General features: G+C 38.7%; 1 protein-coding gene across 7 annotated transcripts in view; it reads right to left on the reverse strand.

The window, feature by feature from the left end:
- Positions 1-14,601, reverse strand: part of PLEKHH2 (pleckstrin homology, MyTH4 and FERM domain containing H2) — a 110,101-nt gene extending 95,500 nt beyond the window's left edge. For all 7 annotated transcript variants that reach the window (XR_010934061.1, XR_010934060.1, XR_010934063.1 and 4 more), the window contains exons 1-2: positions 14,466-14,601; positions 7,587-7,716 (exon numbers count right to left, since the gene is read on the reverse strand). Coding sequence is in view for 3 of the 7 variants with exons in the window: in XM_067703119.1 (XP_067559220.1) it covers positions 7,587-7,709 (123 nt within the window). In the remaining 4 variants the exon portion in view is untranslated. The remainder of the gene's footprint in view (positions 1-7,586; positions 7,717-14,465) is intronic.
- Positions 14,602-26,282: the final 11,681 nt, after the last annotated feature.

A 26,282-nucleotide genomic window follows, 5' to 3' on the forward strand; every position in this document is an offset into this window, starting at 1 on the left:
AATACCTTTTCTCTCTGGGAATATTAAATGATAGGATTTTATTTGTTTTGTTTCTTTTTTCCCTGCATAGGCGATATTGGTTTTTTCTGATTGGTTGTTCTCTATCTTCCATGTTAGAGGCCTTCATCAGATGTCTGGTCATTCATGAGATGCCCACTGATGTTTAAAGGTAAGGAACTAAAAAGCTGACTAGAAGCTTTTACACATATATGGGGCTTGCTGATCATGAACTTTAGTATTAGGTGATCTGGCTAGACTTTCTGTTGAAGAACCACTGATGTCAGCATTATTACCTCTTTCCACCTGGGCTGATAAGATTGCCCAAAGACTTTCAATCTCCTCCTGTAGAATTGGCTGTCAGCATTTTAGGAACCATGTAGGAGAAGAAGGCTGGGAGGGGGAGGACAAGTTCACCATTAAATATACATATTTCACTTAATTCTCTTGTTTTTGGTGAAGCAGAGTGACAGAAACCACAGCCTAGAATAAGGATTGGAGGGTCCTGAACTTCTCCCCTGGGAGCTGAATGCCCTGCACAACCCTGTAAAGACCTACAAGGGGAAGTGAGTGTGGGGCTGGGAATAGTGGGTATTAATGGAAAACACGTGGCCCTTAGAGTCAACTAACTCCCTGAAACCTTCTCACTTATCCCCGTGTGCCGAATGTGCAGCAGCTAAGCATTTACTTCCTGTTAAAAAACTGAAATGTTCTTCTCTTATAATGCTGAATAAATTACTTGGAGGGCTCTAGTCCAACAACTGTGGCATTTATGGGCTCATGGTGTAATAAGCAGTCTCCCACCCACTCATTCTAAAGCAAACATTGACAGTTGACCAGCACTGACTATTTATACACAATTGTTGGTCAGCTTTCCAGATATCTCATTCTTAAATATAAATGGACCACCAAAGATCATCAGACATTTGAGAAAAGCTTGCAACCTGAAAACAAACAAACAAACAAACATAAAAGTGGAAAATAATCTCAGAGGAAAGAAAAATAATTCAGGGAAGAGAACTTTTAAAAAATTAGAATGTGTTCAGGAACCAGGAATTTTCAAATACATTATTTCACAGTCACGTCATAAGACAGAAATCATTATTCCCATTATAAAGACTGGGAAATTGGTGTTTCGAATGAGTTTGCCTTGTGTAAGCTAATGCTCCCAGCCAGTGACATGGCTGGGATGTGAGTCTTTACGTTCAGATTCCCTACTGCTCTTTTAGTTGAACCACAGCAGCTTTGGTATTTATAAACTCCACACACAGCGTATAGCTCTACAGAACCATATGAAGATCAGTCCCAAATACGTGAAACCACAAAATGTTTGGCTGGAAAGCATTTGTCTTTATTTTTGTCCCTTGTATGCTATTCTTTTGGCCTAGGAATCTTTTATTGGTAACTTAAAATCATTAACATTCATAATAGGAACAACTTTAAGTTGCATGTTCTCAAGAAACCTATTGCAGAAGGAAACACAGGAACACAGGTATGACCAAGAGAGGCTAAATTTAGAATTTGAGATTCTAACCAAATTCTACCTAAGTAGTCTCTCCCCAGATTTGGGGTTTATTATTTACTTACGTAACATTTGTTGTGGCAGGGATCACAAATACCCCATAACAGAAACTCAATAAATGTGTGTTGAACAAATAAAAGAAAGGAAAAAATAATGAATGAATGGATGAAGGTTTCCACTCTTTCCAAATAATTATTTAAAAGCAAAGATACATTTTGATAAAACAAAATCACTAAATTTTCACAATCTATGTTAAACATCATAAATACCAAACATTTCACACTGCATAAATGTAAATACACATTAAGTATATCCAATAAAGTTTAGAACACTTTAAAATCAGTTTAGGGACTTCCCTGGTGGCACAGTGGTTAAGAATCCGCCTGCCAATGCAGGGGCCACAGGTTCAATCCCTGGTCCAGGAAGATTCCACATGCCGCAGAGCAACTAAGCCCATGTGCCACAACTACTAAGCCTGCACTCTAGAGCCTGCGAGCCACAACTACTGAGCCCACGTGCCTAGAGCCTGTGCTCTGCAACAAGAGAAGTCACCTCAATGAGAAGCCCACACACCGCAACAAAAGAGTAGCCCCCGCTCACCACAACGAGAAAGTCCGTGCACAGCAACAAAAACCCAATGCGGCCAAAAATAAATTAATTTAAAAAAATCAGTTTAAATATAAGCATAGGATGAAAAGCAATACTTTGTTTTTCGAGTGATTGTTTTTATAATCATTCAAACTGGGCAATAACTTTGCAAAATACTAAAAGTGAAAAAAAAGCAATGCGGGAAATACCCATTAAGTTTTTACTTTCACAATGTAGACTGTAATGTAAAGCTTGGGTCAATTCCACAGCCAATCCATACTAAGTCAGTAAAAGAAACCTGAAATGATCCATATCAGGCTTTGGACAAAAATAAGTCTTTTATGAACAGGCCACTAATACAATAATAAAATGAAGAAGCAAATTCTAAGCCTGGTGCTTTGATCTACCAGAGTGAAAGTGCCCTCTGTAGCCAGTGTGAACACAGCAGCAAGTGGCAGAGGGAAATCTGCCACTGGTCCAGATTTTACACACACACACACACACACACACACACACAGAAACACATACATACATAACACCACCATACATAACACTCAGTGATCTCATTGTTCCATGCATTGTATACAGATAAACTTATTTAATGAATTGGTTACTACAGGCAGAATACTTTAGAACCTTCAAACTCATTGATGTGGACAGAAATTCCTCATTAAGTATCTCTCTTCTTGACTTTTCCCCATAGAACCCATGAAAGACGTTATAACCATTTAAAAATTTTGTTATTAAAAATAATATCCTCAGTCAATAGCCCAAAAATGAAATTTAAATTAGCCTGAAAAATCTCATTATTAGTATATGTATAATTTTCACTGGGCACTGTGAAATATTAGGTGGGGCAAAAGAGTAACAGGGCATGTGTGGTTTAAATAGGGCAATCACAGTGGTGACTGGACTGTTACATGAAAGCAAATACAATGCTATCCAGATACTCCTTATTCTTAGACGAGAATCCTAGACCACCTCAGGGGAATCATATTCACAAGAGGAAGGTCAAGTGGCAGGAACTGCCAGACAGAAATGCTGTATCAGGTAAAGGCAGCATTAGGTTATGTGGTCCATGCTGATGCCCAAAGGGAAAATTCATATTTTTCACCTTTTCCTTTTCACTGAAAATCTAACCTGTAGGAAATAACATTCACTTCAACTGAAAAAGAAACTTTCCCTTTCCCTCCCTGACTCCAAAAATGAACTAGTAATACGGTAAAGTAGGAAAATTACTTAAATCTCAGCTTCTCTAAAGCGTTTATGTTTGGCATACTAGAGATATTTCCAACACCATTCCTTAAATTCCTCTAAAGACCTCTCCCACTTACAGCAGGACCTGCCCAAGACTTCAATAAGGCCTTTTTCTTCACAAGCTTCAATATTTGAAGTTACTTGGAAATTGTAATGGAAAAAACAAATAGGTGAAAAAAATAGTTTTAAAAAAATCCCATGTATTCTCCTAATCCATCTCCAAAACTATACAATGTATATATGATTGAAATCCATCTTGAATTATAAAAACACTCTGAGATCCTCTCATACATTTTTCCTAAAAAAATTCAGAAAGATGTCTCCCATCAATCTATGATTACATTAGTTTAAGTCATCTCCTTGTACACTTAACCAGTGTGTCCAATCAGAAGGATACAGGAAAATAATAATGAGTTACTTCTATGTGCCATGCACTCTTTTAGCTGCATCACAAAAAAAGCATGAAAGATCTAAGGTTTCATGCCAACTCTGCTATTTGCTAGCTGTGTAATATTGGGCCTACTACTCAAATGCTCTCAGTCTTAATGTCAGCATCTGTAGATTGTGGGTAATAATAGTTATGTCATAGAGTTACTGTAGGGTTGAAACTAGCTAATGGTTGTAGTCAAGGCTTAGGAACCATAGTTAAGCACCTAGTGTTAGATGCCTCAAATCAGTGCCAAGAAAACAGAACTAAGAACAAGAACTGTAGCAGAAAGGAAAAGTTGGACAGAATTTCTGGCAAAGAGCTGAGGAATCAAATTAATATTCCCTCAAGAATCTTCAGACTTAGGCCTGCAACCATCTGGAGGGAAGGTATGGAGAAATATTAGGAAGAAGCCTCAGGGCAGACTGGTTCTCACACAAAACTAAAGGTTACAGATGGGACCAGACTATCCTCTAGAACGCAACAGGTGACTCAAGTCGTGTTGGCACGCAGAAGCAATGCAAGAGGGTTTGCTTTGAAAAATACGTAATATTATGTAAACTGTTATTACTACATCCATAAATGCATCCTAACTTATGCAGACGTGTGCTGCCAAGCAGAGATGGAGTTACATGCTGTGTGGCTGAACAGAGAAGACAGAATAGGTGAGTAGGTAAGAATATCAGAGAAAGCAAAGAATGTGGTAACAAAACTGTATTAGAGATGCCATATAGGGTGACAGCTAAGCATTCAAGCTCTAAAAACAAAATGCCTATTTTCAAATCTTGGCTCCACCACTTACATTTCAGCATGAACTCAGGCAAGGTAAATAAATAACTTTTATGTGCCTTAGTTTCCTCCTGTGTAAATATGAATAATATTAATAGCTACCTCATAGGGCTGTTATAAGGATTAAAAAGTTAATATATGGGCTTCCCTGGTGGCGCAGTGGTTAAGAATCCGCCTGCCAATGCAGGGGACACGGGTTCGAGCCCTGGTCCGGGAAGATCCCACATGCCGCGGACCAACTAAGCCCGCATGCCACACCTACTGAGCCTGCACTCTAGAGCCCAAGCCACAAATACTGAGCCCACATGCCACAACTACTGAAGCCCACGTGCCTAGAGCCTGTGCTCCGCAATGAGAGAAGCCACCACAATGAGAAGCCCGCACACTGCAATGAAGAGGCAACTAGAGAAAACCTGCGGACAGCACCGAAGACCCAACACAGCCAAAAATAATTAAAAAAAAAAAGTTGATATACATAAAGCACTTAGAACATTGCCTGGCACACAGTAAGCATCATTTTCCTAATCTGTAAAATGGGAACAATAAAACTTATTAATTCATAGATTGTTATAAGAGCTAAATAAATCATATCTGTAAAGTGCTTAGTACATAATAAATCAATATTTGGTATTTTTATTAAAACATGGGTGGGTACCAAAAATAATTTTTAATCCAGAGAAAAATATTTCGTAGTGGAAAATAACAGAAAATATCATGAAAAGTGTTATTCCCATTTTGGTGTTGACTTTATTTACTGGGAAACCATGAGTAAATTTGGCATGCTTATCCTCTTTCCACTGTATGAAACACATCTGAATCATTCCATCTCTGAGATCTGTCAAAGGATTTAAGACAGATACAAATTATGGAAGACAAAAAAGAAGAAGAAGAAGGAGGAGAAGGAGAAGGAGAATAAGAAACCACAAATAAAACAGCAATTCTGAAATAATATTCCTCTGTGAATTCCTCTATAATTCCTCTGTGAATATTCATTCACTGACAAAAAAGAAAATTTAATAACATAAATTAATCACCAAAAAACTATTTACAATTTTACTTACAGAGAAAACGACACTTTTAAAATTTACAAAATGGGCACTCAAAGAAATTTGTTACGATAAGCCTTCTGAAGAACAAAACAAATGTTGGCATTAAATTAAGAATTTAAAGGTCAATTAATTGGAACCCAAATAGGCATAACTTCTTACAATGTCCATAATGAAATCAAGAGAGTAAGTAGTCAACGGAACCAAGAAAATTTTGAGGAGGCTGTGGTCAACAGCGGGCCAACTGTTGAGAGGCTAAGGCACCTGGGATACCTAGGAAGTGTCCAGTGAGGTTTAGAGGCAAGGTTATAATTGGTGATATTGACAAAATCATTGCATACGGGATTGGGATTGTGGAAAATACCAGATAAATCACAGTACAACCCAGGAAATGATTTTTTTCTCTTCTTTTTTTTTTTTAAAATCATGAAACAGCTTTATTGAGAGGTAGGCATCATGTAACCTAAGGATTTGTGCCTATCTATCTATATATATATTTTTAACATCTTTATTGGAGTATAATTGCTTTACAATGGTGTTTTAGTTTCTGCTTTATAACAGAGTGAATCCCCTATACGTATACATATATCCCCATATCTCCTCCCTCTTGTATCTCCCTCCCACCCTCCCTATCCCACCCCTCTAGGTGGTCACAAAGCACCGAGCTGATCTCCCTGTGCTATGCGGCTGCTTCCCACTAGCTATCTATTTTACATTTGGTAGTGTATATGTGTCCATGCCACTCTCTCACTTCATCCCAACTTACCCTTCCCCCTCCCCATGTCCTCAAGTCCATACTCTACATCTGTGTCTTAATTCCTGTCCTGCCACTAGGTTCATCAGAACCTTTTTTTTTTTAGATTCCATATATATGTGTCAGCATATGGTATTTGTTTTTCTCTTTCTGACTTACTTCACTCTGTATGACAGTCTCTAGGTCCATCCACCTCACTACAAATAACAATTTTGTTTCTTTTTATGGCTGAGTAATATTCCATCGTATATATGTGCCACATCTTTTTTATCCATTCGTCTGTCGATGGACACTTAAGTTGCTTCCATGTCCTGGCTATTGTAAATAGTGCTGCAATGAACATTGTGGTACATGACTCTTTTTGAATTATTGTTCATTGCAGCACTATTTACAATAGTGTTCATTGCAGCACTATTTACAATAATGTTCATTGCAGCACTATTTACAATAGCCAGGACATGGAAGCAACTTAAGTGTCCATCAATAGATGAATGGATAAAGAAGATGTGACACATATATACGATGGAATATTACTCAGCCATAAAAAGAAACGAAATTGAGTTATTTGTAGTGAGGTGGATGGACCTAGAGTCTGTCATACAGAGTGAAGTAAGTCAGAAAGAGAAAAACAAATACCATATGCTAACATATATATATGGAATCCTAAAAAAAAAAAAAAAGGTACTGATGAACCTAGTTGCAGGGCAGCAATAAAGATGCAGACATAGAGAATGGGCTTGAGGACACGGGGTGGGAGGCGGAAGCTGGGGCCAAGTGAGAGTTGCATCAACATATATACACTACCAAATGTAAAATAGATAGCTAGTGGGAAGCAGCAGCATAGCACAGGGAGATCAGCTTGGTGCTCTGTGATGACCTAGAGGGGTGGCATAGGGAGGATGGGAGGGAGGCTCAAGAGGGAGGGGATATGGGTCATATGTATGTACATGGCTGATTCACTTTGGTGTACAACAGAAACTAACAGTATTGTGAAGCAATTATACTTCAATAAAGATCTAAAAAAATAAAATAAAACTGGCAAAAGAATATGTCAAATATAGCTTCAGATTCCTGACAAAACGTTAAATTATATTCATTATTTTTAAAATGCTTTCCCTAGCCTAAAGTACTGAGATTATTTAATATAAATGAAATGGGCCCCAAATAGCTGACGTTTACTAACAAAGGTGAGGGAGAAAAGCTTACCTTCTCTGCTAAGAGCTCTCGTATCTTGCTCGCTTGAACTCTAAATTTCATGAGCTGGGACTCCAGGGCTACACATCGTTCTTTCCAATCTACTGGTCCTTCTGTCTCAGAAAGCTCTGCCATATTTATTCTAGGAAGGAAAGAAAGCATTCAAATGGCATAATATCAGTTAGCATTCAGGATAATTCATTAAATCATTGAACACACATATTCTAGTCACCATCTAACGATATCTAGACGTAAGTTTTGAATTCTAAGATAAATTCCAGAACTGGTGATAGCTCATGGAAAGAACTTAGGGGAGACAAGAGGCCAGGGTTGGAGGCCCAACTGGGTTACGTAAACTTTCTGTTTAACTTAATTAAACTTTCCGTGTCTCAGCTTATCCAATCTAGAAAAAAGGGGGAATGTGGCAATAACAAACCATTCGTCTCATGGGTAGGTTTTAAGGAACAAATTAAATACTGCTGTTCTTAACAATACCTTGGACAATATAACAGCACCACACAAACAGAGTACTGTCATTATTTTAGCTCTGCCCAACAGCTGAGGTAAGATTTTTTACATCTGTCGGTTCATAATTTTACCATGTTCTTAAACTTATAGAATTATTACAGTTTTGATTCAATTGGTAGCATCATAGAATAACCTAAAGAAACTTCATATCAGTGCTACAATTACGGCTTAGACTTATAATTATTACTTACCACCACCCTATATTTGTCCAGGTCCAGGCTGTCTTTCTTTTTTTTTTTTTTTCATCTTTATTGGAGTACAATTGCTTTACAGTGGTGTGTTAGTTTCTGCTTTATAACAAAGTGAATCAGTTATACATATACATATGTCCCCATATCTCTTCCCTAAGGCTGTCTTTCAAACCAAAAATCCTTTGGCATATTTAACTGGGCAAAGTATTATGACCCTAGACGAGTTTAGATAATTTTTATTTGGTGTAAGAAGAGAAAACATATAAACATGAAATTTAGAATCACCTACATTAAGTAAATCTGGATCAGTGTTTTCCAAGATGCTAACCTTCCTTTTGGAGGAGATTAATCCTAAGGAGAAGCACGGTTAAGGGGAAGCCAAGAGGCAGGGGAACTGGTTTTGAAATTCTAAAGTGCAAAAAACTATTGCTTGACTTTGGAAGCACAATTATTTTTAGCTCTGGGATTCATAAAAGTAGTTTTAAATGTCTGTTAATGTTTCATCAGACCATTTTCATAAATGGCTTGATAATGTATTTCTGAATTGCCCTTGCTATGAACTGACAAAATCTGCATTAGAAATGGCTCTTCAGGAGAAGCCAAGTCCTAATCATAGCATATATGTGACAGCAAACTCTCAGAACCCCAGGATAGAACTGCAGTAGAAGCGTATTATTCTGTTCTTCTGTTTTACAAAAACATGTCTCCCTCACAAATTAAGCAAGTTTATTTTCCCAATATTTAGTGTAATATAACCCCTTCTTAAATCTATACCAGTTTTTTAAATCTGCAAAAGATTATTTTCCTAGCATAAATATTGATTTGTGCTTAGATCAGCTTTCACATTAATACTTACATTATCACTCAATAATTTAGAAATAAATATAAGCAAAGTTATTCTACAAAGGCTACAACTTTATTAAGAGTTCCCCAACCATCTCAAAGCCTCCAGATGCTCCTAAATTCTAGCCATAATTTAAGGGAAACTTATTGTAGAGCTAAAAATTGTTCTCTTCATTTCTTCGTTTTCACAGAAGCCCCACCCCACTGTTTTATGAGTTTTTCCTAAGGATATTAGCCTTGTTAATGACCTTTTTTTCATTACCTCACATCAGCATTTTCTATTAATGATTTAGAAGTAAATAAGGTAGTTTGTCAGTCACAAACTTTTTCTCAATTCTACTGCTATTTCATTTCTTTCCTCATTAGCTTTAAAGTGGACAAGGAATAAAATACAGATGAAATATTAAAAATAAAAAGCAGTCCTGAAATGGACATCCTTAAGTCTTGAACCATTCATATCACTGCACAGAAATATAGGGACACTCCTCTATCTTAAGCAACAAGAAGAGTCTATTTCATGTTGGTTAATTTTTGCACTACATTTAAAATAACCTGTTTATGTTCTACTGTAAAATTTCTACAGTTTTAAAAATAACAAACATGTTTTTCAACAAATGAAAATCAATGTAATGAACCATATGAACAGAATAAAAAACAAAAACCATATGATCATTTCAACAGACGCAGAAAAAAACATTCAACAAAATCTAACATCCTTTTATGATAAAAACATTCAACAAACTAGCAATAGGAATGAACTTCCTCAGCCTGATAAAGAGCATCCATGAAAGCCCACAGTTTATATCACACTTAATGGTAAATGACTGATCCGCCTAAGATCAGAAACAACATAAGGATGTCTGCTCTCGCCACTTCTATTCAATGTCATACTGGAGGGTCTGGCCAGTGCCAGAAAATAAAATAGAAAGCGCACAGATTGGAAAGGAAAAACTAAAACTATTTCTATTTTAAGATGTCATGGTCTTATTCATAGGAAATTCTAAGGAATCCATTAAAAAAAAACTATTAGAACTATTTGAGTTCAGCAAAGTTTCAGGAAACCAGATCAATATACAAAAATCAATTGTTTTACTTTATACTTGCAAGGAAACTCCAGAAATGAAATCAAGAATATATTCCATTTACAATAGCATCAAAAAGAATTAAATACTTAGGAGTAAATTTAACAAAAGAAGTATAAGATTTGTACTCTGAAAACTACAAAACATCATTGATCAAGATGAAAAAAAATAATTACAAAACATCATTGAAAGAAATTAAAGAAGACCTAAATAAATGGAAGACATCGCACATTCATGGATTAAAAGACTTAATACTGTGAGGATGGCAACACTTGCAAATGGATATACACATTTAATACAATCCCTATCAAAATTCCAACTGCATTTTTTTGCAGAAACAGACAAGCTGATCCAATAATTCATATGGAAATTCAGGGAACCCAGCATAGCCAAAACAATCTTAAAAAGTTTTATGACTCACACACTCAATTTCAAAAATTACTACGAAGGTACAGTAATCAAGACTGTGTGGTACTGGCATAAAGATAGACATATATATAGATCAGTGGAATAAAATTATGAGTACAGAAATAAGGAAATAAGAAATAAGGATGGGGGGCAAAATAGGTGAAGGGGATCCAGTGGTACAAACCTCTTATATAATAAATAAGTCACAGGGATGTAATATACAGTATAAGGAATATGGTCAATGTACTAATTTTGTACGGGGACAGATGGTCACTAGACTTATCGTGGTGATCATTTCATAATGTATGCAAACATTAAATCATTATGTAGTATACCTGAAATTAACATAACATTGTACATCAACTATATTTCACTTAAAAATATCTGTAACAACCCTACTTCCAAATAAGATCATATTTTGAGATACTAGGGGTTAGGACTGCAATACATCCTTTTTGGTGGCGGGCGGGGGAGCTATTCAATCCATTAAAAAAAGTACATAAATAAAACCTCACATTTAGAGAGAACTGATTTTTGACAAGGTGAAATGAATAGTTTTTTTAAAATAAATGGTGCTAGACAACTAGATATCCACACGCAAAAGAATGAATTTGGACCCTGGCTGCATACCATACACAAAAATTAACCCCAAATGGATCAAAGACCTAGACGTAAGAGCCTAAGCTCTAAACTCATAGTAGATTAAATCGGCATAAGTCTTTGTGACCTTGAATAGACAATAGTTTCTTAGATATGACATCTAAAGCATAAGTAATCAAAGAAAAAATAGGTAAATTTAACCTAAAAAGAAAAACTTTTGTGCTTCAAAGGACACAATCAAGAAAGTGAAAAGATAACACACAGAATGGGAAGAAATATTAACCAGTCACATTATCTGATAAGGGACATGTATCCAGATTACATAAAGGACTCTTACAACTCATCAATAAAAAATCCAGTTAAAAAGTAGGCAAAGGAGGGCTTCCTTGGTGGTGCAGTGGTTGGGAGTCCGCCTGCCGATGCAGGGGACGCGGGTTCGTGCCCCGGTCCGGGAAGATCCCACATGCCGCGGAGCGGCTAGGCCCGTGAGCCATGGCCGCTGGGCCTGCGCGACCGGAGCCTGTGCTCCGCAACGGGAGAGGCCACAACAGTGAGAGGCCCGCGTACCGCAAAAAAAAAAAAAGTAGGCAAAGGATCTAAAGAGATATTTCTTTAAAGAAGATATACAAAGGGACAATAAGCACAATAAAAAATGCTCAACATCATTAGCTATAAGGGAAAATGAAAATCAAAACCACAATGACTTCCCACTGCATACTAAATAGGATGGTTATAATAAAAAAGACATGTAATAACAAGCGTTGGTGAGGATGCAGAGAAATCTGAACTCTTATGCAGTGCTGTTGAGAATGTAAAAATAGTACAGCTGCTTTGGAAAGTAGTTTAACAGCCCCTCAAAAGTTTTAACATAAAGTTACCATATGACCCAGCAACTCCAATGTTAAGTATATACCCAAGAGAACAGCATACCTAAGTCCACACCAAAACTTGTACACAAATGTTAACAGCATTATTATTCAAACAGCCAAAAAGTGGAAACAAACCAAGTGTCCATCATCAGATGAATGGATAAACAAAATGTGGTATATCCACACAATGGAATCTTATTCAGCCACAAAAAAAGGAATAAAGCACTAATACATGCTACAACAATGGATGAACCTTGAAAACATTACCCTAAGTGCCTAGTGAAAGAAGCCAGACACAAAAGGCAACATACTGTATGATTCCATTTATATAAAACAGGCAAATCCCAAGAGACAGAAAGTAGCTTAGTGGTTGCCAACAACTGTGAAGAGAGGGCAATGGTGATCAACTACTAATGGGTTTGGGGTTTCTTTCTTAAGTGATGAAAATATTCTAGAATTAGTGCTGTTGGTTGCACAATCTTGTGAATATATCAAAACCCACTACACTGTACACTTTAAAAAGGTAACTTTCATTTGTGAATTATACCTTAATTATAAAGAGCATATATTTACAAATGAGTGAAGAAAAAGTAACAGTTTAAGTGGATGTATATTAATAATCTATTGTTTGTGGTTATCCCTGCTGAGAATTCCACCATTAACTCGAACAATTTAGAGTTAATTGTTAATCTCAAATATGACAAGTATCAGACATATATTTTACCAAGAGTACTGTGCTATGAAAATGACACATCAAATAAATTCTGTTAAACACACCTATTCATTTCTATAGTTATACTAATTACATATTTTTACAGTGAAGTAGCAAAACCTTAAGAACATTATTGGCATTTAATGTCTGCATTCCCAGTTACTAGAGTCATAATTTTAAAAATTCAAAACTACAGATTGGTTAGCTAATGGTCTATCCTGAGGTCTAGACACCTGATTTCCTCATTTCATTCTGTAATTTCAGTTAATATAAAGTAACTGCTGTGTTAATGCATCATCTTGAGTAAAGCTTCTAATTTTGAACAATATCCACCATCCTTTTCCATTACCACTGATTTTATAGAGCCTAATGATATAGCTTTGGGAGCTATACCACTTGCTAAATAAACAGCATTTCTACATTTTGAATTTGAAAGTAATCTAATTTTACTGCAGCCGACAGGAAAAAGTCTTGGTTTCCCAAATACCCCAATGACTTTGGGAAACATTTACTGACACGATTGTGGAATGAATACTCTTTTCTCTGAATCTTTGACTTCCTGTTTCTCTTCCAAATCCCTAAAGGGAAAGAAAAAGAATAGAAAGAGTTCATCTACTTAGGCTTCCCCTGATGAAGCCCAAGGTAGCCACTCATACTCTTTAATTCTCTCCTCTTAAGGGACAGCTTAACTTGGCCCGGTGAGAGAGAGAGAGAGACAGAGACAGAGACAGAGAGACAGAGAGACAGACAGAGAGAGAGAGAGGTGTGTGTTTCTAAAGCAGAGAAGATGTCTTTCTTGACCACACTGAGGCTTGCCTTGCTTAAGCAACCTCCCGACCACCACCCAGCACCACTTGGGCAAAGCCTGCCCTTCAGTAGCACTGCTCAGAACCCGTGCTCCTCACTCCAGAGCTCCTCAGGAACACACACAGCTGTGTGGTCGAGGCTTGCGACTGGCATTTTCACAAAGAAAGCAGTGACCTGCAGGTAGCACAGCACTAGGACTTTTCCAGCGTTATTGTTTCAACCTCTCTTTCCACTGCGTTTCGCACGTCAAAAATTTTGGCTGAAATGTTCCATCTTTTAAAAAGTGGCCGAATAACTTGAGGGACAGCGCAGTTTCATGGTAGGTCACCTAAGGGCACTTTGACATTCTGGCAACTCAAGGTGTAGAAAATGGTTCTTTAAAGTTTTGAGAAGTTTCGCCCCCGAGATCACAGTGGGGCTCCCAAGAAGCGGAGGCCGAGCCGCAGCATCCCTAACTGCGTGGGCCACTCAGCACGGGGACGCGCAGCAGCCTCGTGTGCCCCCCTGACTGCCCGCGCCGCGCCACAAACCCGGGCCCCGACTTTTCAAACAAAATGTCACGGGAGACCAGTGGGCTAGGAGCCGCCGGCCACCGCTCCCAGACGAGACCCCAGTCCTGCTAGCAGCAAGGGGAGCGACGTGGAGTGCGGAGGCTGCGGCGGGAGGCGCGGAGTTGAGTCCGGTGCCAGCCCGCTCCATCCCCGGGTCCCGGCCCTCCGGATCAGCCCGCCGCCCCCATCCTCCGCGCGACGCGCCCACCCGGGACGGCGCGCTCTAGAGGGGGCGGGGATCCCCCGGCACCGGAGTCTCTGGGGTCGCCCTTCGGCTCCCGGCCAGTCTCATCTGCCTACCTCTGCGCTGGCACCCGGGGGCAGCGCCCGTTGTCCTGGGTGCGTCTGGTGCGGGTTTCCTGGGGCTCTCAGCCTGCGCCCGCTTCACACCAAGCCCGGAGCGGGCGGGGGACAAGGTACCGCCTCCTCCCCGGACTGGCGGCCGTTGTAGCCAATCAGAGACCTCAGTCGATCTCCTGACGTCACCTGGGGGTGTGGGTGTTGACTACTCCTAGTCCCTATCCCAGGAGGGAGTTCTGTCCAGGAGTCTCTATCCCTGGCCTTTGGCACACTTAGAGCTCAGAGCCTGTTGTAGCGCTCACCTCCTTTCCATTCCCTCTGCCTCGACTCGGCATCCTCCTGTTTGGTCTCCCAGCCTGAAGTGTCTCCTCTTACCAGTCTATCCTTCAACCTCTCTCCAGGTTAACTGTCCTTAAGTGCGGTTTTGATGTACACCCTGACAAAGACCTTCATTGGCTTCCTTTTGCTTAAGTTACCAAGAACAGATCCCTTAGTGTAGCATTCATAGCTTCCAACCTACTTTTGTCAGGTTTATTATTTACAGCTGCCCTTCACACACCTGAGACTGTTGCTGTGCACTTCCCCACCCCAGGGAAGTCCATTTGGAACATTTACCTACTATTTCCTATGTCCACCTTTAAAAGTTCTAACTATCCTCTAAGACACAGCTCAAATCATCTTCTGCTTGTAACCATGCTTGTCGCCCCACCTAGCAGTAATCCCTTCTCTTGTTTCTGCTCCCTGAGCATTTACGTTTTTTTCTCCTCTTGGCACTTAGCTCATTCTGCCTTGTGTACCATTCCTTATCTCCCCATTAGACTGTGAGCTCTTTGAAACCAGGGATTTGTTTTCTTTCTTTTCGTATCCTCCTCAGCACCTAGCACAGCGCATTGCATGAGTAAGTAAGTGATAATTTTAACATAATTGGATTTTACATCCCAAGATGGGGTCTGGAGAGGCCAATCCCAGGGTTAAAAAAAAGAGAGAGAGAGAGAATTCTGAATGTTATGGGTAATCCTTCCCCAGGTCACAAAGCTAGGTCAGACAAATTACTCCCATTGGTTCACAGTTGGCCAATAGAAAGTGCAGTAGGCTTTTTTCAGTACAATCTTTTTTTTTTTTCCCTTAAGCTTATCTCACCTTATATAGAAAAAGCACAAAGCAGATAAAGATTTACGAAGTTCCACAGAGGGAAGGCAATAAACGAATAAGACTAAAAGGCCAGCAAGTGAGTATCAGGCTTCCATGTTTCTTCCAGATGAGCACTAGTTTTGGACTGGATCCCAGACTACCCCCACACATCAAATTCCTTTTGCCTTCTGTGGGAGCTGATGATGCATAGCATATGAAAATCTGTCTCCAAACAGCTTTGGCAAACAAGCAGGCTGGACTGGGCTTATTTTATAGAGCACACAGGAGTTAAATAAACAAAGTTTAAATAACTTGCAAAATTTAACACAGCAAGTCAGTAGAGACCAAAGAGCTTAGTTCAGGAGAAAGAGAAAGAATGCCAAAATAGAATCACTTCCGTTTGTGAGTCAGAATACTAAATAGACTAAGAGAGCTGAGTGAATAAAGTCACTCATGGAAAGAAGCTTTCTAAACACGGCTGCCACTCTTGTAAGGCTCTGCCAACATTTGCTTACTGTCACCTTTTTCTAGAAACATGACAAACTGAATTTGGCTCTGGAGAACACAGTGGAACGGTATCCTGTTTCTGGTTGTGCTAAGAAAAATACATGAACAGTGGAATATTATTTAGCAATAAAAAGAAAAGTACCTTTAAATGCTACAACATGGATAAACCTTGAAAACATTATGCCAAGTGAAAGAAACCAGTCACAAAAGACCACGTTTTGTGGAATCCCATTTACATGAAATGTGCAGAATAGGCAAATTTATAGAGACAGAAAGTAGATTAGTGGTTATGAGGGGCTGGGGAGGATAGGAGTGATGGCCAAGGAGAGAGGGGTTTCTTTGGGGGAAATGAAAACATTCTAAAATTTGTGGTGATGATTGTGCAACTCTGTGAATATACTAGAGACTATCGACGGGTACAGTTTAAATGAGTGAATTGTATGTTATGTGAATTATATCTCAATAGAGCTGCTCTTTAAAAAATACATGCTGAATTTTATGTTTTCATATTAAGTAGGGGCAGTTGGAAAATATCTCTGACCAGCCCTCATGAATGTTCATGGCACTATATACCTTTGTCGCATAGTATTTACCTTAGTTGTATTTACCTTAAGGTAGTATTTATCTTAGTTGACAGTTGAGCTCAGGTGTGAAGCCAGGCAAGAGCAAAGAGATAATGAGAAGAGCATCCCAAGTCATGGGAGCCACAGGTGCCAGGCCCTGCAATGAGGAGGAGCCTGAGACATTGAAAAGACTGAATGAAGGCCAGTGAGGCAGGGGCACAGTGAGGCATACGGAGCAAGGGGACGAGTAGAGCAGGACGAGGCTGCAGAAGAAAGAGGGTCAGACCGTGTGGGCCCTTGAAGAAACAGGGCTTCTCAAACTTCAGTGGGGATCTTTTTAAAACGCATGTTCAGACTCAATAAGCCTGGGCTGGGGACCAAGAGTCTGCATTTCTCATAAGTCCCAGGGACGTGCTTTGAGTAGCAAGGCTGTGACGACATTATTCCAAGAGCCCTAAGAATCCACTCAAGTTTTTTAAACAGGGAAGTGATAAGATCAGATGTGGCAAGTTACGGAGAGTGAATTAGAAAAGAGCAAGAGTGGATTCAATGTATTTCAGTTAGCCCGGTGAGAAGTGGTGGCAGCTGGGGAGTGGTGGTGATGGAAAAAAGCAATGGGGGACCAAAGCTGTGCTTTAGGAAGCTCTATCTAGTGTGCTGGAGAGAATACCTAGAAGGAGGAACAATTAGGAGGCTAAGAGAACAGTTCAATGAACATCTGAAGTAGGGTGCTCATGGTGAGATTGAAATGCAGGCCATGGTGGGAATTAGATTCTGGGTAGAACAGATAAAAATAGTAAACAAATATGTGGCACTTACAATGCATAGGGAGCTGTTCCAAGTGCTTTAGCATATATAATCTAAGGAGAGTCCTATGATATAGGTACAATTGTTATTCCCATCTGACAGATGGGGCAATCGAGGTACACAGTTAAAATAACTGTCACAAGGTTGTACAGACATTAAGTAGCAGGACTGGGAATTCTGGCTTCACAGTCATCTCTACTGCACCTCAATTTCTTTCAAGAAATTGAATCTTCAAGTTCTGAAATCTGATTAGAGCATAGGGACGTGAGGCTCTGGGAGGCTCTGAGTAACTGGGAAATGATGGTCCCACTAACCAAAGTAGAGAAGCAAGGAAAAGAAGGAATTAGTTTAGGGGAAGAAGAATGAGATCTGGCTTGGATGAGCTGAGTGCAACCTGAAGTGCCTTTGAAATATCCAGGAGGAGAGAGCCAGCAGGAAATTAGTCAGACTGAGTTGAGGACAAAGGCTTGGGTTTGAGTATACATTTCAAGGTAATCTGCACAGAGGGGAGATTTTTGTAAATTGCAGAATGATTGCTGACCATATAGCCACTTGGCATACTGGGAACAGGAGCAGAGAGGTTGAAGGAAGCAGGGATAAGGGAGCTGGGTAAATACTAGGAAAGAAGAGTCTGGCTCTTTAATCCAAATGCACATAAAATCCAAAAAGAAACAAGGGGAAAGGAGACACTGGCCCCACTAGAATGAGCATATGGCTTCTGGAACAGAGATATTGGAAACCCCAGTTCAGAAAGTACATGTCCCAGCACTTGGGGAAATATAACAAAGACAAGGAGAAGAAGATTGCGAAAAAGAAATAGGGCTTGTAGGATCAAGCTCTTACTGGCTGACTAGAGTACAAAGTGGGGTATAGGCCCAGGCACCCCAAGCTGTTTACCTGCAACTCAGGAGACCAGCAAACTCTGGACACCAAAGTGTCCCTAGAACCAGGGAGACAGACAAACAACCTGGCCCTCCTAGAGGGGTGGACAGGAAGATGACCTGTCTGGTGTGTCCCCAGTGCCCAGGGCATAACAGCCTGTTCAGTCCTTTGGGGCTGAATGAAGGCAGCCTCACCAGGTGAGCTGGGCCCCCTCTATCACAGACTGGTGTGGGCAGCAGGTTGTAGGTGAGGCCAGGCCAAGGCCAAGACTGGTGGAGGTGAGAGTTTAATGGGCACTGGTAAGGCCACAGAGACAACAAGCATGCACAGAGGAAAAAGAAAAGAGCTAGGGCAGAGCTTTGCGGATCACTTATTTTAAGGCAAGTGAAAGGAGAAGCAGACCATTGAAACAGATTGAGGGGGATAGTCAGCAATGACTTGGTCAGGACCCATGAAGTTTAAAAAAAAAAAAGAAAAAGATACCACACATGAGAGTCACACAGGAAAACAGTGACCCAAACCATATAAAAAAACATTAAATGTGAACAGAGGATTTACTGTATTTGGGCTCATTACCTACCAGGTAGAGGCAGCTATTCTGGTCCAGATCCTCACTACAGCTAATAACTAAAACTTTTCCCTCTCTTTTTACAGTGCATAAAGGGACAGCTTAAGCCAGAAGTAAAGGAACAGAAAACACAGCAAAACTGACCACAACATCCCCTGACAATGACAATTAAAGACACATTATAAGGACATTATTATGTGCCTTGGGATAACTGTAAAATCATTGCCTATGGAATATAGTATGGATGTTTCAGAAAACCTGGCAGGGTGACTGAACAGGTATTTGATTGCCACTGAATGAAGTACAAGCCTAATGTGTGTGATGGGTATTGGAAGCTTGCATGGAGCATTTATTTGAAGGATAGCAGATACATAGCAGGAAAATCCTAAGAGTTGAGGTGAGAAGGAGTGGGCAGATGGAGCAAGGGAAATGTAAAAATGAGAGAGGGCTATATGTAGAAACAGAAGAGAGGCAGTGTCTCACTGAATTCAAGAGGTGGGTTTGCTTTGAGCCTAGCTGAAATAATGTGAGATGGCTTGGCAACAGCATTTTGAACCAACAATTGAATCAAAGTAATTACCTGCATTCTTGTTTTCAATAAGTCTTTTCCTTTACTTAACCGAATTCATATGGTGGACCGGGACTTTGATCTTTAGTGTTGTGTTACCCTGTTACTTATGCAAATCAATACAGAAACTTTTTTTAAAAAGTTCCCCATAGTCACTTTTGTCTTATACTGTTTCCTGATTATAAAAGCAACATAAATTAATTTTCTTTGGAAAATATAAAAAGATATAAAAAAGAAAACTAAAATTACCCACCATCCATCATCAGTCTTTTTCTTTTTTTCTCTCATCATCAAACTTTTCCTGTAATGATAGTCCCTTATAAGATTATGCTGAATTTATACTTTTTAATCTTTTACACTTAAGATTTTGTGAGTATTTTATCTTTTTTAAAATTCTTATTTTATATTGGAGTATAGTTGATTTTAAATGTTGTGTTAGTTTCAGGTATACAGCAAAGTGATTCAGTTGTACATATACATATATCTATTCTTTTGTGAGCATTTTCTTTGTCATTATGTATTATTTGAAAACATTTTTAAGTACTGGTTAATGCTCTACCATAAGATTTTACCCCAATTTATTTAACCATTCTCTTATTATTATACAATTAGCTTAGTTCCAATTTTTCACTAGTATAAAAAACAACATAACTGTTTCAATATTTTCCCTAACATAATAACCTTTTGGAAGACTTTATTTATTTTTTATTTTTTATTTATTTATTTATTTATTTTTCTTTTTGGCGGTACGCGGGGCTCTCACTGTCGTGGCCTCTCCCATTGCAGAGCACAGGCTCCGGAGGCGCAGGCTCAGCGGCCATGGCTCACGGGCCCAGCCGCTCCGCGGCACGTGGGATCCTCCCGGACCAGGGCACGAACCCGTGGCCTCTGCATCGGCAGGCGGACTCTCAACCACTGCGCCACCAGGGAAGCCCTATTTTTTAAATTTTTATTTATTTAATTTATTTTTGGCTGCATCAGGTCTTAGTTGTGGCAAAAGGGATCTTCATTGAGACATGCAAGATCTTTCATTGTGGTGCGTGGGCTTCTCTCTAGTTGTGGCGTGTGGGTTTCTCTTCTCTAGTTGTGGCGAGCAGGCTCCAGGGCATGTGGGCTCTGTAGTTGTGGCGTGAGGGTTCCAGAGTGTGTGGGCTCTGTAGTTTGCAGCACGTGCATTCTCTAGTTGAGGCGCGAGCTCAGTAGTTGTGGCACGTGGACTTAGTTGCCCTGCGGCATGTGGGATCTTAGTTACCTGACCAGGGATGGAACCCATGTCCCCTGCATTATAAGGCAGACTCTTTACCACTGGACCACCAGGGAAGTCCCTGGAAGACTTTTTAATAACAGTTTTATTGAGATACAATTCACATACTGTACAATTTACCTATTGAAAGTGTACAATTCAGTGGTTTCAGGTATATTCACAGATTTGTGTAACCACCACCATAATCAATTCTAGAACATTTTCATCAATCCAAAAAGAGCCTCAATATACTTTAGCCATCACCTTCCAATCCCTCCTCCACACCAGACCTAGGCAACTACTAATCCACTCTCTGCTCCTATAGATTTGCCTATTCTGGGCATTTCATATAAATGGAACAATACAATATGTTATCTTTTGTGACTGGCCTTTTTCACTTACCATAATGTTTTTAAGATTTACCTATGTTATAGAATGTATCAGCAATTCATTCCTTTTTATGGATAAATACTATTCCATTGAGTTGGATATATTACCTTTTGTTTATCCATTCACCTGGTGATGGACACTTGGGTTGTTTCTACTTTTTGGCTATTAGGAATAATGCTGCTATGAACATTTCTGTACAAGTTTTAGTGTGGACTTAGGTATTCAATTCTATTGGAAGAATTGCAGCAACTCTTGGCATTGGGAGTTGCTGGGTCATATGGTAACTTTGTTTAACCTTTTAAGGAACTGCCAGACTGTTTTGCAAAGTGACTGCACAATTTTACATTCCCACCAGCAGTGACTGAGGGTCCCACTCTCTCTATATCATCACCAACACTTGTTATTATTTATCTTTTTGATTATAGCCATCCTAATGGCTAAAGTAGTATCTCATTGCCTTTTTGATTTGCATTTCTCTAATGACTAATGATGTTGAACATCTTCTCATGTGCTTTTTGGTCATTTGTATATCTCCTTTGGAGAAATATCTATTCAGGTCTTTTGCCCATTTTTCAATTGAGTTATTTGTCTTTTTATTATTGAATCATAAGGTTTATATTCTAGATACAAGTCCCTTACCAGATATAGGATTTGCAAATATTTTCTCCAATTCTGTGGGTTGTCATCTCACTTTCTGGAAGATGTCCTTTGAAGAAAAAAAAAACTTAATTTAGACAAAGTCCAGTTTATCAGTTTTTTCTTTTGTTGTTTGCACTTAGGCATATGGGTAGGGCATGGACAGTCTCTGCCCTATGACCTACACGTATGGTAGCACTGAAAATTAAAATATATATTTGCTATTCACATTCATAAATTTCATATCAAGAGCACCACAACATCAGACTTTGGTGATATCATAATATTTATAATTTGTATCATTAACACAGTATCTATTTTTTCTAGTTTCCTTCAGGCCAACTTATCCATGAGGCAAAATAGACACAGTGCTCAGTGTCCACAATACCTTTAATGGCCCATGAAAATATTTATTTATTATTTTTGTGTGTGTGTGTGGTACGCGGGCCTCTCACTGTTGTGGCCTCTCCCGTTGTGGAGCACAGGCTCCGGACGCGCAGGCTCAGCGGCCATGGCTCACGGGCCCAGCCGCTCCGCGGCACGTGGGATCTTCCCGGACCGGGGCACGAACCCATGTCCCCTGCATCGGCAGGCGGACTCCCAACCACTGCGCCACCAGGGAAGCCCCATGAAAATATTTTAACTTTAAAATCCAAAGAAAAAATGAACTGTGTGGTCAAAGAAATGTTTTAACACACAGTATTAATACATTCATTTTCATACCAACACAGTGGTAAAATATCACTTTCAATGTGTTTTTCCTGAGGAAGGAGCCTACAAAGGCAAAAGTGTCAGGTCTAGGAAAGTAGTAATATGAAAATGAGAGGAACTTGGTTTTGCTCCTGAGAGAGAAAAGAAAAGAGAGGGACGAAGAAGGCAGATGGCACAATGGCAGAGAGCTGGCACAGCATAGGGTAAAAGGGCAATGAGAAATCCCAGGGGATGGTGTGGCCAAAGGCTTTTTAAGAACAGGAAGTCTACTGTGTCATTTTAGGTTATTTGCTCTATTATGCATGATGTGGCTTCTCTCAGGAGACTCAAATCTTTTGCAATGCCTGCAAGGCTCATAAATGCTTTGCATAAGTAAGAGGATGGGACCAAATTTCACATCTGACACGTAGGGCAGAAACACAACAGAAAAACAGGAGCCCAGAGGCAAAGTGACCATAAGGATATCAGCCTCCAGAGAAATCACAAAAATCTTCAGTGTGCCTTAATTCTTCCCCAGCTATGGAATTGGGTGACGTGGGGGATTGGGCTGCAAGGAGAGGAGACTGGGTCAAATCGATACAGACTGAGAGGGCCTAGCTGACATCTAGTTAAATTTAGCTTTCAGTATATATGTATACACACACGTGATTGAAGCCTAAGTAGATTTATTATTTTCTTTAAGATTTTACTTTAGAAATAATTCCAGACATAAAGAAGAGTTGCAGGAATAAAAACTGTACAGAGAAAACTCATATGGACTTTACCTATTATCACTTTACTTATATATTTTGCCTCATTTGTTTTATACCCACTTACTTTTACCTCTTTACACCCACTTGCTGAAACATCATGGTTCCCCATAGTATGTGTCCATCTTAGCTGCAATAAACCCAACTTGTTTAACTACAAGTATGTTCCTGGTGGTCTCTGGCTGTAGGGAGTTGACTTAAGTAGATGTTCCACCAAGGAAGCCCTCAGCACCACGCAAAGGACCCTCAACCCAGTAATCCTGAGTGTATCTGAGAGCCCTGTGTCTCTACCTGCACATACTAAATTGAGCTTCAGTATTTCACTGAAGCCCTTCAGTGTTGGGTTTATTTTGTTTTCATAGGAATAAGATCCCTTAAGATTTTTTTTAAAAACCTAACCAGTTTTGTGTTGCTCTTTGGCAAAATTATTTTCTAGCCAACACCTTCTTCTGCTTGACAAGCATTTTGAATGTTGTTTGTAAAAGGAAAACTCTACAGGGAGAGGATCTAAACTTTCTTCCCTCGCAGAGAGAACAGAATTAGCTTTTTAAAAGAACAGTTTCATATTTGTAGGGAGAAGAAATCTATAAGTTCATCCTGAGCAAGCCTCGAGGGCTAAGGAGTTCAAAGTTTTCCACAGACCAGCTTAAAAAGTTTAAATGAACTTTTCCATGGGTCACCTTTACAGACCTTATCAGGACTTCTTCCTCAGTCTTGTCTTTGTTTCCCTGAGAACTGCTGTGTTTAATTTCACCTGCAGTGAATCAGGAGACTCTGTTCAGCTCTGGATTAGCTACAGTTGGCCTTTGGCCAAGCTCCGGGGACAGTTAGCGAAGCACCGTCCTTACGGAGCATTCCATTCTCGGGGCTTTTCTCGGTATAAAACTGCACCTCTTCCAGACTAAACACCTGCTGCCTTCCTGTTTTCTCTTTATATACAAACTTGTACACTTGACTTTCTAACTGGCACAGTTTCACGAGGGACAGTTTGGAATGTGGTGGCCAATCAAGGGAACTTTTGACGTGAACAAGGTTGTTCATTTGAGAAGTACCTCAGAACAAAAAAAAAAGAAGAAACTTTCTTAAGAAGATTGTCTTGTTTGTCTAAAAGAGAAAAGTTTGTCTAGCTTAAGAAATATCCCCCCCTTTTTTTTGTAACTTACAGATTAATGATATCTGATGTTCTCATTTATAGCTGGATAGAAATTTTCAAGGAATCAAGTTCTGTCAAAACCAACTGCACATCACTGTCTTGTATGTGTATATACATCACATTTATTTTTCTGTATCTAACCTTTCTTCCCCTCCTTACTGAGGGAACATAATTAGCTTTTTTAAAAAATGTTTTTTGTATTTATCTGATGACAGCTCCCTCACATTTTTTCTGTTTCTTTTCCTCTCTTTTTCCTTCTCTTGGGAAACTTTAAAGATGAATTAATTTAAAAGACGCATCAGTTGTTATGTGCTCACTCTAGGAGTATAGTCCAGGTAAGCGGTCAAAAAGATCTAAAAGAAAAAAAAAGTTATTAAACCATGTTTCTTTTTATTGACACTAAAGAGTATATTTACATATTAGCCTGCATAACATCTATACTATAGGAAGAAAAGCCTTCAACTTTAAGTTAAAAGAAGAATTTTTGTTGTGATTGAGTCTTTAAAAATTAGTTTACCCTATAAAAATAAAGTCAGTTAAGACCATTTAATCACATTTCTTGTGATTCAAACATCTTAAATTTCCCACGTTGGTTTTATGAATTAAATAAATTGCCACTGTTTCCATAACTTGTTTTAAGTAAAAAATTATACATGTAAAATCGTATTCAGCTAATTGGAATGATGATCAATGTCTGTTCAAAGGGTTTAGTTTTATGAAGTTTGTACAGTGTTACAAATCATAAGGATTTAATGTGTTAGCTAAATTATGATTTCCAGATCTTTAACTTTAAAACCTTAGACAAATGACTAAGTTAATTAATAAAAAATCTTTGGATGCAGAGACAGTTCCTAAAAAAAGAAACACAAAAATTGGTCACTAAACAAAATTTTAAGTTACCTTATTACTTAAATTGACAACAGATAAACAAAATTTGCAAATACATTTAAATGATATTACTCACACACCCACAACTTAGTTATTTTTGCCTCCTCAGATTTGTTAGAATTATATGAAATAAATGCTAAAGGATAAAAACAGATTTTGTTTTTCAATTTTCTAGTTTTCTTTTGTGTCTGAGGAAAGTAAAGTTGGTTACCTTGGTTAAATATGGCAATTAATATAATTGTTTAATTACACTACATACAAAAATATTTTTAAATACAAATATATATACAATGATAATACATATGATTTTTTGTTTTTTATTAAGAAAGTTATAGTTTGTTCAGATGGCAAATTTACTATGCTATATAAATTGTTTTATCTACTCTACTACTAAGTTATATTTTAAAACTATAAAGACTTCAAATTAAGATCTATTTTAATATTTATATATCTGTTTAAGTATGTGGGATTGAGTACATATTAATGCATCTCAATAAGTCCTTTAGGTACTTCCCTGGTGGTCCAGTGGTTAAGACTTCACCTTCCAATGCAGGAGGTGCAGGTTCAATCCCTGGTTGGGGAGCTAAGATCCCACATGCCTTGGGACCAAAATAAAAACCAAAACATAAAAAAGCAGAAGCAATATTGTAACAAATTCAATAAAGACTTTAACAATGGTCCACATTAAAAAAAAATCTTAAAAAGAAAAAATAAGTCCTTTACTGCAAATTGTTACATGAATAATACACATAGGGAGTAAAAATAGAATTTGGATCTTTTTTCTATAAAATTAATGTTATTTTATGAACAGATCAGTGGAGATCAGAAAATTATTTTGCTAACTTTTGGTACTTCTTGACACAGTTTTAAATCATTTTTCAAGAGTCTTTACTTTTGAAAAAAAGTTGAATTCCTATCAACCATTGTTGTTTATTGCTATGTTTTTAGAACTTCGCTGCAAGTTGTTTTGTCTTTAGATATTTATGAATCTGCCTCTTTAATCACTCTCGATGTTGCCTTT

Source organism: Pseudorca crassidens, chromosome 14, assembly GCF_039906515.1.
Source record: "Pseudorca crassidens isolate mPseCra1 chromosome 14, mPseCra1.hap1, whole genome shotgun sequence".
Lineage (NCBI taxonomy): Eukaryota > Metazoa > Chordata > Mammalia > Artiodactyla > Delphinidae > Pseudorca > Pseudorca crassidens.